We start from the raw sequence: 12,582 nt of genomic DNA, 5'->3' as shown, positions 1-12,582 counted from the left end.
ATATTATATAGTTATATTACTTTTTTTTATATCACGTATCGGCCACTTACGACCTCTTGAATATCAATGGTTAGGCTTCTTTGGGAGTCTTCATTTTCTTTCTTTACATCGCAGTTTCAATGATCCTCGACTGCCTTTCGTTTCTTTCTTCGGACCACTTCATACCCATTTTCTCCTCTTCCAATATTGGTGAGATTTTTCAATGTTTTCCTATACGTATCTCTATCTAGACAGTCGGTATCAGAGATTTTAAGTCTCTTTAATTTCTCACTCATTTGCCTCGTGAACCTCCCATGTTTTTGTAGCTAAAATTTTTTTTAAATATCTTATTTAATCTTTCCTCCTTCATCCTCTTCATGTGCCCATAGAACATCATTCTTCTGATTCTCATCTCAGTTTCCAGGTCTTTGATGTTTCTGTAGATCTACTACTTTATAAATAACAAATGTATTATAAGTAGTTAAATAAATAAATATTTACTGTAATTATAACTACTATAATTATATTAATGGTATATGAAATGCTAATTTTATTCTTATATGAAGTATTAATTTTATTTTAATGAAAGGTACGAAAAAAGTATAGTTTATATCATTGTTACTGCTATTTAAAAAATAAAAATCATGATGTAACGATATTCACTTGTGTAAAATAATAAAATTTATTTTTTTCGTGTGAAGAAATACTAGATAAAAAAAAATGTAACATTATCCATCGGATGTGTTTCATTCTATACTTACATAATGTACGGATCGTATTTTTTTCTTCTGTTACATTTTTACAAGACGTCAACAATGTCGTAACCGATATCAACTATTTTCAATTTTATCAATTGTCAATATTTCTGTCCAACGTCCCGTCTCGTCTAAACGTTTACATAAACTAGCCACTTCCCAATACGTCATAAAAAATGATTCCACAATAGAATCCCCTGAAAGAAATGAACTGTTTCATTCATTGTGTAACTGGGCCATTTGCTAAGCTGTTGCAAGTAACGTTTTTCCAGAGAAATCTCAGTAAACCGTTTTAAGGAATGGTTATTTTTTTTTTTTGTTCAATTCTAATAATTAACGCTATAAAATCTTTATTACTTGACTCATATCGACGTAACCATAAAATTATATTGCGAGTCCTAAATGTCATCTACCCTATCATAGAATGGCGTAACAAACGTTATTCTCAGTACTTACCAAATACCTTTTGCCCTCGTATTATAAGTAATATGGCCGTGACAAGAATGTATTTATAGAAAGGCATTCGAAGAGAAATGGTACGTCCTAGTTGTGAGCCATCCTGGGACATCTTCGCCGTTCACAAATAAATCCGTCACGAACTAGGCCCCGAAGCCGTGTGAGGGATTTTCACCGTTATTGGTCCCACTTCTCGTAATCACCTTTATACTACTTTTTACGATTTATTGAAAAAATAAAATATATATGAATAACATATTTCATTATTATTATTACTGTTGTGAGTAGATACAATCTCATAAACAAGATATCGATTTAAAAAAATAAAAATATTACATAAATTATTTCGATTTTAACATATAGGATTAGAAAAGTAATTATTAATTGGATTTTATATTTTAAGTTTAAATCAATCCAGCATCCTTCGTAAAATCCTCAATACTCCTTTCTTTGTCACAAATAAAATAACTCCATATAGACCTTAATGTTCCATATGGTACAGACCTAGCCCGAACCAGACATTAATCCCTCCATTATAAACTCCCTAACCATCCAAACCAACTATCTAACATTATGGGTATTTATGATCTTTAGTTTAACATGTTAAAGCGTGTTAAATGGAGAAATATTTCCTTCTTTTACCATGTTAAAACGATATAACATATAACATGGTGGAGAGTCTGTTACTAGGTCTACTAAATAGAGAATAACGCCATACAACAGACCAGCTGAGCTCGTCACAATTTTGTTTGTTGTTTTAGGTTACTTGCTCATAGTTTGTGTTTTAATATTGTTTTGGATGTTTTTAAATTTAATAAAGCAATGGATGACAATGATAACAATGTAATGACATTTGTCAATTAGCACTTCTCGATTCTCTTCCTCACGAGTTAGAAGATCAACAAGGCACTCAGTAACCAAAATTTCACACAACTTCCACTTTTCCTTCAATTTAGGCATTTCGTAATAAATTATTTTAATCAAAACTTAGAGGTAAACAATCACATGAAGGTTTGGAAGGAAAGGTTATAAAACAAAATGTTCGAAAAATCCGCTAGGATCTGTTATGCATATACCATTTAATAGGGCTGCTCACAATCCTATACTTAAAACATTTTACATTTAACACAACGTAATGAATACCCCTATTGCTTCCTCTTCAATTCCCGATAATCCTCCAAGGCGCCTGAAAAGAAGATGGCCTCGGGACCTAATGTAGAAATATTATTAGAGTGCTACCAATGGGTGGTTTCTCTACATCCTTGTAGCTCTACATTATGATCTTAGATCAAATATACTGGATATATTTTTTTATTAAATAAATAAAAAAATTAATTTAGGTTTTTTAATATTTTTTCAATCGTGGTAAGTGTAAGATTTTCATTATGGGAATAGATATCTGAATATATATATAACCTATTGTCTCACTGGTTTTAAACTTAATCGGAAACTAACTGTGATAATACGTTATAGTCAAAGGCGACGTAATGATATTGTTTTATTGTGATGTATTACAATATGATGTAATATAGATAAAAGCGGTATAACGGTATTATTTTAGATGGACGGGGGGAGATTTCGCAAGGTGTCACAAAGTAGCGGTCTTCATTGTAACATCATATAAAAGGCACTGGGAACCGTTTTACGGGCCACATTTTAGTTTGAACCAAATCTTAGAACAAACGTTTATTTAAAAAGATATGAAGGGTATAGCGTAAATTGTGGGCTATTATTGTATATAATACAATAAGGTAATAAATTTATACTTGAATTGCAATAAAAAAATTCGTATAGACAATAGTGCAAGGTAAAAAAAAACAACAGGTTATTTAAGTTTGTGTTTTTTTAAGCATCACATTTTTGGTTGAATAGGAATCGACAAATAAAAAACTAATCAAGTTGCGTATTGTAAATTACAGCATAGTGAACTGGACAAAATTAAGTTAAAAAACAAATAGAAATTCTATTTAAAAAAATAATAACATTCAGTAATTAGGCTAATATAATAAAAAATACTTAAAATTACTGGTAACGATGTATCAAATATTATTATAATTGCATAAAACAATTTTTTTTTTGTTTCTTAAAAAAATAATTTTTTTTTCAAAATTACATTTATTTTATCAACATTATATTTTCTGTTTTGAATATTTTTTATATAAAAAGAAAGTATATTTTGGGTGAAAATAAAGTAGTTAGAGAAGAGAAATTTTACTACACATAATTGTTTACATTTGGTAATAAACAAAAAAAAAACTGTTCACTAAAGAGTAAGGAAAAAATTCTTGGAAGGCAATTTTTATCTCATAAATTTGAACAACAGTTTTAGTAAACAATCCAAAATCCTGAAAATGATTCCTTGTAGGTTGTCTTGGTGGTCATTGAAGAACTTCAATTTTTAAGCCTTCGAAGTGTTTTATGATTTACCTTAAAATAGCATAATCATTGATCATGTAGAATTGACACATTGATAATCTTTTAAATTTTATTAATTTTATCGCTGAATACATAACCAGATATATTAAGAAAAATTGAAAATATTTGATTAATATTTATTTAAATACAATGATTTAAACCCTGAGAACTCAATTTGTCAAATTGATTTTAGTTCTTGGTAATTCACAAATATTAAACAAAGTCACCACAAGAACTTGATTAAAGGCAACTTTATATTTCAGTGATGAGAACAAAAATCTCATTGGATGAAATTCATTAATAATTATCAAAAGCAAATATATTTCATATTTTTTTACAGCCAAGTGGATTTATTTCAGCAAAATTATAGATAGCAATGATTGTAAAATTATCAAAAATTAGTTGGTTTTAGCATTAAATTTTTATCGAGTAAGTATATGGTGATATTGCAAGTAACATTAACAACATATAATTTGTTATTCTCCTTATTATTTTTTTTTCTTATTTCTTGATCAATAAACACCAATTAAGTTAATTTTTTTTTTTTGTGTATACAATCATTCTTGTATAATATTTTTTTTTTTTAAATTTTTACAGGGATTTGCGGCCAGCAAGCTTAGACAAGAGCCAAGAAGCATGCAGACTCAGAGCGTATGAAATATACGCTTGGGGTGGACCACTCATTATAGCTGGTATTGGAGCTCTGATGGACAGTTTACCAGAAAGTGCAGCGAACCCTTCTTTTCTCAGGCCGAAATTTGGAGAGATGAGGTGTTGGTTTTATGGTAAGTAAAATTTAATTTTCAATATACAATGCAACATATAGTATTGAATGAGTGTTCACTTTTTGAATCAAATTAGTTCTGATATCTAAATGTACAAGTCTACAACTCACATGTAATTTTAAGATTTTTGGAACCTTCGAAGATTTATGCCTAAAGCACTGCTTAAATGAGCAATTCGATAAAAAATTAGTAGACTGGTCTAATTTTTTATATTATTCAATACTGTAATACAATAATATTGTACAATACATAAAACAACCTGACTTTTTAAATTCAATATATACTAAATAAAATGATAAATTATTAATTAGGTTTAAAATATTGAGTAATTTTGTTTTTTTTATCTGTTATTTATAGGCGACACAGAAGTATTTGCCTATTTCTTCGCACCAATTGGTTTCCTACTTCTTATGAATCTGACTTTATTTGCTGCTACAGCAAGAGAACTTACATGTGGACTCTGGAAAACCGAAGTTGTGAAGTCAAACACCGAAAGGTAATCTTTAATAATTATTATTTAATTGTAAAAAGTAAAAATTACTTCATTATGATTTTAACTAAATTATATTGGAAATTGGAATTAGTAATTTGTCTCAAAATGATAAGGAATGATTCTTCTATGACTGAACCTGGTTTAAATCCTGGTTGGCCACACTAAACCTTGCATATAATTAACTGAAAACATATTATTTTCAATATATTTGTATATAGATTTCTAAATGTTGAGGAATGAGACGTTAAAAATAATTAAAAATTAAGCTTTCAAATCTTCCTCTCCTTTATAATGAGACCATCACACAAAGTAGTAATATCAAAAAAATAGTGTAGGATGTAATCATGGTTCAATAAACCTAAAAGAATCAATTAAGCACTTCTGCCATTAGGAATTTTTTCGCTCTTGCAATTATAATCTTCTATGTATGGTTGCCTTAAAAAAATAATTTAATTCATTTTGCCATGAAAATTTTATTTAATTCTTGTCTCATTTTATTTTATTATTGGAATTTATAGTAAGTTGTACAATAAATCATTAGACTTTTAATTACTGTCTATCACTATGTATATAAAACATAGAATTTGAAATAATTTTGTGATAGGGGAGTAATAAGAAATATGTTTTTCTTTTTTATACTTTGGCATTCTATGATACTTATCTAACATTTATTAACATTAATATTTACCTAGTTTTAGTAAAATTTATAATCTTAGGCTAATTTCAGATTGAAAAACATTGTACTATTTATGAAACAATTTTAATCTTGATGTAAACTAAGAAGCAGTATTAAATAAAAAAAATATAACCACATAATAGAGTTAAAACTCAACTTGAAGTGGCCCAGTTTTGCAAGGAAGAGATGGATGTAATGAATAGTCAATTAAAGAAATAATATGTTTTTAATCTTTATTAATAAATAAGACAAAATTGTTATTGTTAAATGGATAAAATTATTATAATGGTAACCGAATTGTTAATATTTTTTATTAATTTTAGACAATTGTAATAGATTGATCATCAATTTTGTTTAATGTGATTTTATCCACAAATAAATTAGGATAGGATTTATCACAGTACTATCTATCAAATAAACAATTTTATTGCTTTTATATTTAGTAATAACCTTTTTACATTGGACAGTTGTTTTCAAAAATATGTTTATATAAATATTTTTATATATTCGTATAGTCCCAGAGTTTCATAAGACCCTTTGGTATTATTTATTTTTTTTGTGGGTTTAAGCTATAAATGTGATCTTTTTTAACAAAAATATATTAGGGTAATAGTAGTTTAGAGTGCCAAAATTATAATCACATAAGGTAACTCAATAGATGCTATTATCATAAATTAATCTAAACATAATAAAAGTGAATATCAAATAGGATTGGAGACCTATTGATGATGATAGATTTTTATCAAATCCTTAAGTCATAATACCACATTACTCAGAAAAATCTACAATATGATTTTAATATTTTGAAAAATCAAAGCATGATTCTAAATACATCTCATCTCAGCTAAGAAGACTTTACAATTTTTGATGATTTCCAGTCTTTTATTGAGATGTTTCTAGAATGTAGCATTAGTTTTTTATTAAAATTGTATGAAGTTTTTTTTGGAGTTATGAGCAAGCACAGCTTAAGTGTCAAAATGGTTTATTTATGTTTCTAACTTTCAATATTCACCAGTCACTCATGTTTATGTTAAATTTCTGTTACAGGGCGACACTTGGCCGAGTCTGCTTAAAACTTGTCGTTGTGATGGGAATCACATGGGTAGCAGATGTTGTGTCTTGGGTAGTAGGAGGACCAGTTTATGTTTGGTACTTCACCGACCTCATCAACGCTATGCAAGGTGTACTCATATTCGCAGTTGTTGGATGCCAGCCGCAGGTGTGGTCAGCTGTGAAAAGACTGTGGTGCTTGAGGGATCCTCCTGGGGACAATGCAAATGTGCGATCATCCTCATCTCAGGCACCAGCATCCCTTGGTGACCAGTCAATTACAAAACCCGTAGAGACTCTTTGCTGAAATAGCATTTATTTTCATTATTGCTCGAAAGTTTTAATTTATTTTTAATTAATTTAATATATATTATTTTTAAGAAGAAATTATCAGGGTTTTTCTTTAAAAAAAAAACTTTATTATTTGACAAATATTTTTATGACTTTGGAATTAGCCTAAAATAGTTTTATATAATACAGATTATATAAGAGTTGAAATTAATCTTTGATATTAAATTGGCATTTTTCATATTTTTTTTTTTTAAATATTTTTTTACTTGTATATAACTATTTATATATGACAGACTGAGCATTATTTTAGTTTTCGTACCTTTACCGGTGTGTAAGTGTTGTTTTTTAGTTTTAGGACAGTATTATTGCTTTAAATATCTGTACATATATACATAAACACGTTTATGTTTTCCTCAATATTGTAAATTACTCCTTAATGTGCCAATATTAGATGTAGGTATGAAATGAGTATTGCTTCTGAATTGTCATTTAGCAAAACCACCTGAGGAAATTCAAAACATAAGGAGTCATGTAATTCCTATGTTGATTATAATGATTACAAAACATAATGAAATATTTGGAAAAGGAAAACTGTGTAAAAATTATATGTATACAAAAGATTTTTTTTATTTGAATTAATTTATTTGTTTATAAAGCTTTATGTTATTCGTAAGTAAAATTATTTAGAGCTTTGATTTGTATATTAAGAAGTGTACATGTATTATTGTGAATATTATGTTAAGTAAGAAAGCATTTATTATGTTAATTGTCTATTTCATTGTATGTAAACTTCAGCACAATTATTTATTTGACTTTATTTTTAGAGGTATTCTAATAAATAGAAAGAAAAAAAAAATTGGCTCAGTATTAAACGACAACTTTAATGAATTTCAAAATATATCATTTATAATTGTTAAAATATTAACACAAATCTTTTATGGTAATGACTTATGTTTTAAAATTTTACTTTTTGTTTAAAACTATGTTAATTAGTTTGGTTCCTTTATAGATGTTTTCAATTTTAATTTTTCTTCCTATGTTGCACTCTTAACTACTAAAGACTGTTGGTAACTTCATTATTATGTTTATTTGTACATATGTATATCTATTTAGTTTTATTAATTTTTTTCCTTTGATATGTTCCTTACCTGATTGTTACCAAATAATGATCGGTGTTAAAAACACTGATTCGGAACAGCTCATTGCCAATGCACGCACTACAATCAATGGCGCTCAAAAGGCCTCATTTCACTGATGTTTGTAGGTGTGTTTCCCTCCAAAGATTTGTTTGTAATATGTTATTTTATTATGAAACTATAGTTCTTAGATTTAAAAAACAATGTGTAATTGTATTTTTAATATAACTTTGTAAAAAAAAAATTGAAAGAAGAGTCAGTATTAAGTTTATAATAAATGTTTAAATACCTTTCACGAGATGTTTTATTTACTAACTTCCTCCTTGGGAACTATAATTACCCGAGTTTCATCACAGACAAAGAATAATATATTTTTGAAGTGTTTAAAATGAGTTACAGAAAATATTACTAATTTTGCAAGTCTGCATTCCAGAGTGGCAGTAATAACTGTTACAACTATTGTGTAAACTGACATTTGCTGTTGTAGCATTACTGTCCACAGTGGATCAGGATCTGTTTGAAAGTTAGCACTATCTATGCATGCACAACTAACATCTACATGTTGAGGTCACTCTCATTTCTAATGCAATTCCTCCTAGTTTTCTAAACCAATCTATTTAGGAACCTCATTTCCTATGCTGTTATGCCTATCTAACATGGTTTAGCTTTCTCCACCCTAGGTGAATCTAGGCTAGTAGATAGACTTATCTTACGTCTTCTAATCTAGTCCACAGTGATTGGCAATACTATTAGAAATAATACCTTATTACTAGCATTGTCAGTTACTATTATATCTGATTCGCCTAGTATATTCTATTCAAGACTCTGCATCTATCTTGTTAGAGTGAGTAATTATCTCCCGTAAGTAGGTGTATTCCTTCACTACCTCTGGTACCTCGCCAATTTTTACAACCAGCTCTTGGATTTTATACCTTTCCTGAGCAACACTCCATCACAGGTTGTTTGAATTAAAGGGGTAAGTTGATGAAGGCGTTTTTTGTATCTCAGAGTGAATGAAGGAGTTAGGTGCCTATCTAGCTAGTGTGAGGTTCTCTAACCTCAAAATCCAAATTATTATTTGGATATACCTGATATACCTCAATGTAAGAGTTTTATGCACTTTAAAACATAACAAGCTCCAACAAAAAAAAAAATTGAACTTTGTTTTCTCAAAATTTACTATTTCTAACATAACTCCTTCAATTATGTCTTGTGGCCAACATAGTCAATCATTAAGATTATGTAATCTGCATATATAAGGCTCTCTATGAGGAGGGCTCTCATATTTTATTTTCTAATTGTGGTCCTGGCAGTTTGGTACTTGCAGCTTAGTGTAACTTCATCCATAAAAGTTAGAAACAAGAGGAGGTTTAAACTATCTCCCTGTTGCTAACAAAAGTTAGCCCTTCACGCAATATGAAAAGGTTCTCATTATATACCATTTATCCTTATTTACTTACTTCATTTTAGAATCTTTAAAATCATCATTCACTTTTGTATGGGTCCAACGATACCACGACCAGTCTGTGGACTTAATTGTGATCGAACAATACTGTCCTGTAGTTCAACCTATGCCGAAGCGTGTCCAGTAAAACCTCATGTAGTATGAATAGACCCTCTTGCCACAACCTGTCGTTCATCCCACATGAAAGTAAAAGAGCTTATTTAACCAGCAGTAGAAAGTCAGTTTAACCTTCCCACGTCTTCAAACATAAGTTATTATAGTGTCTTATGTAAAGATGGCTTGTAGTCTCATCCAAAAACTAATTTAATTTAAAATCCAATATTTTCTTTTTCTTTGAACAACACACTTTTTACAATACAGAGTTTTTGAGCACATCAGGGTATGTAGTTTCATGTGTACGTGAAGCAAAGCAAGCCATGTTTAAGAAATGTAGATTTTGAATTTTTTCTACCAGAATAACGCCCTCTCTTAATTGAGGCAAAGTCTTTTGGGATCAGAGAAGGGAAAAAGGTGTGTAACTTCATGTATTTATTTTTTAAAGTTATCTACATAAAATATACTATTGGACATAGTTATGTACATATTTGTTGTAAGTGCCATTTTGAAACACCCCCCGCTTCGAATAGACAGACAAATGAACACTTTATTCTGATTTAATATATTTTATGGTTAGATATAGTAAGACTATTTATTTTAGTCCAACTTTCAATCGCTGCTTTGCTTGACTTAATTTTTTTATTGTTCTCTATAGACTCTACCGTAGACAGGATTAAATTTGTGACAGCCACTGGCTTTGTGATAGTCTCTAGGACAACTCCAGTAGAGAAAATAACCCGGCTATGGTACTATCTTTTGGATAAATTCAATAAAAAGCAATATTGAATTTATTTGTTTGTCACATACGCCACTATTAAAGCAAAACAGTGATATATAAGTATGCATTGCAAGTTGAGATAAAAGTGAAGTGTTAAAATCTAGTGTAACCTACCAAGTTTAAGTATAGTACTTAAGATTTTTACTTTGTGTTTAAAAAATTCTTAATTTAATCTAATTGGTTTATTTCATTCATTAATTAAAAAAAAACACATAACACAGTATTTTATTCAAAAACTTTATTCATGAAGATGGTCTATGGAAAAATTCTGCATGCTTGTTAAAAAAAAATACACATGCTAGTTAAGCTTTTAGTTACAGTTTTAACCACCTTGATTATTCATGTTTTTGAAAAATCATAAGCATGGAAAATATAAACTAAAAAAAATGATATTTTTCTTAAGCTTTATCCTTATGCATCTTTTTTTTAGAACAACTTATTCTGAGAAAAGTACTGATGTACACAGCTACTTTTAATTTATCAAATATTCTGTTTAATAGCGAAAATAGCTACCACTATAAACGTATTATCCATAAAAAATAAGGTCATAAAACTGATATCTATCAAATAAACAAACCACAAACAGTAAACATTTCCTCAATAATTATTGATTGACTTAATGTATAATTAAAGATGATCCATTTCTAATAACCATTATTAATTTAAATTTAATTTTATCTCGTAAAAATTAAAATATTAATAAAATAAAAAAATTGCAATTACTTGATTTTGCATAATGATATTCTTTACCCTGAGCATGATGAATTCCAGGTACATTTTGAACAGAAAAACACAATACATTTATGTCAAAATAAATCATATGTAAAATAAGTAATTTATACACAGTAATAACAAAAAAAGAACATTAATAGAAAACTTAGATCTATTAAACAAACAAAACTGTCAGGTCACTTATTGGAATTGTCATATAACACTAAGTATCACATACTTCTACTTATTATAATGAACACAATAGAAAATAATACAATCCAACAATATTTAACAAAAGTTAATCTAAATGAAGTTTCGTAAGTGACTTAAGATACGTGTTGAGCAACTTTAGAGTGATTTTTGATATAAAAAAGGAGTCGCAGAATCGTGGATGGTGTCACACCGGGAATCCGACTAGCAGCAGCAATCTAATGGGTGAAAAGAATTTAATTAGTAAATAATTAAATTTATCAATAATATACTACTAAATGAAATTAGCTGAACAATTTAAAAACCGAATAATTTATTTTAGAAAGGTTATAAGTCGAAAATTATGTGTATTTATTAATTTTTTAAAATAAATTCTTTTTAAGGAAGATCTATATGATGCACGCAGAAAGGGTACAATGAATCGCCTAAATGAGTAAAAAAGATGCTATTTGAAGCCTTAGTGGAGAATTCAAATGAAGGAGATAAAAAAAGTAGCTAAATTATTTTTTTTTATATTAGATTAAATATAATAAATCTATATAATCTAAATTTAATTAATTAAATCTAGTATAATCTAAATTTAATAACTATTTGTCCCCTTTCACTTACGAAATAGTTTCAAAAGTGACAAAATAAAATTATGTAGATAAAAGAGTTGTTCACAGAGAATATACTAGAATATTGAATATAATAAAATTTATTGAACAAAAGAATAAACCCTGAAGACAATGGATTCAAAAACATCAGTTTCTTATATAAAAAATAGGAAATATATGAATTAATATTATTAAATCGAGATTTTCCAGGATAGGATAAAAGTTTATTAATAATATAGGTTGATGAATTTGAAATGAAGTGGAGAAATAATAATTATAGCTTTGCACTCACTGTTTGGGGCTGTGCTGTAATCAATTTTTCTTGTTCTTCAGAAGATATACTCAATTTAGACCTGCAAAATAAACCAAAATGTATATTATTCATATAATATACCACCTTTAAAAATTATATTAAAGTCTAAAAGTATTAATATAAAAAAGGTTTACAATTATATTGACAGCTAGAAGTGTCATATAAGTAAATCTAATAAAACTTTAATTTCCCAAACTACAAATAGGAGCATTAAGAAAAATTTTACTCTTAGAAGTTTGAGGCCTATATTCCTTTTATTAATGAATGTATAACACTTATACCTAGTTTAGTGGCTACAGTTAAAAGAAGATGCAGAAGCTATTATAGGGGTATTCATGATGTTGTGTTAAATGTTATATGTTTTACCATGTTAAATG

General features: G+C 28.2%; 2 protein-coding genes across 8 annotated transcripts in view; one reads left to right on the top strand and one right to left on the bottom strand.

The window, feature by feature from the left end:
- The window catches only part of mthl1 (methuselah-like 1), a 186,075-nt gene extending 177,752 nt beyond the window's left edge, over positions 1 to 8,323 (top strand). For both annotated transcript variants that reach the window (XM_067048368.1, XM_014420752.2), the window contains 3 exons: positions 4,203 to 4,390; positions 4,748 to 4,886; positions 6,607 to 8,323. In XM_067048368.1, coding sequence (XP_066904469.1) covers positions 4,203 to 4,390; positions 4,748 to 4,886; positions 6,607 to 6,916 — 637 coding nt within the window. In that variant the 3' untranslated portion in view covers positions 6,917 to 8,323. The remainder of the gene's footprint in view (positions 1 to 4,202; positions 4,391 to 4,747; positions 4,887 to 6,606) is intronic.
- Positions 8,324 to 10,598: 2,275 nt separating this feature from the next.
- LOC106680797 (protein MTO1 homolog, mitochondrial) overlaps positions 10,599 to 12,582 on the bottom strand; it is a 63,451-nt gene continuing 61,467 nt past the window's right edge. For all 6 annotated transcript variants that reach the window (XM_067048367.1, XM_067048365.1, XM_014420748.2 and 3 more), the window contains 2 exons: positions 12,185 to 12,245; positions 10,599 to 11,514 (listed from right to left, as the gene is read on the bottom strand). In XM_067048367.1, coding sequence (XP_066904468.1) covers positions 11,413 to 11,514; positions 12,185 to 12,245 — 163 coding nt within the window. In that variant the 3' untranslated portion in view covers positions 10,599 to 11,412. The remainder of the gene's footprint in view (positions 11,515 to 12,184; positions 12,246 to 12,582) is intronic.

Source organism: Halyomorpha halys, unplaced genomic scaffold, assembly GCF_000696795.3.
Source record: "Halyomorpha halys isolate HHAL.00 unplaced genomic scaffold, Hhal_1.1 Scaffold288.1, whole genome shotgun sequence".
NCBI classification, from domain to species: domain Eukaryota; kingdom Metazoa; phylum Arthropoda; class Insecta; order Hemiptera; family Pentatomidae; genus Halyomorpha; species Halyomorpha halys.
Note: the sequence above shows the minus strand (reverse complement) of the source record. Positions and strands in the feature narration are given on the sequence as shown.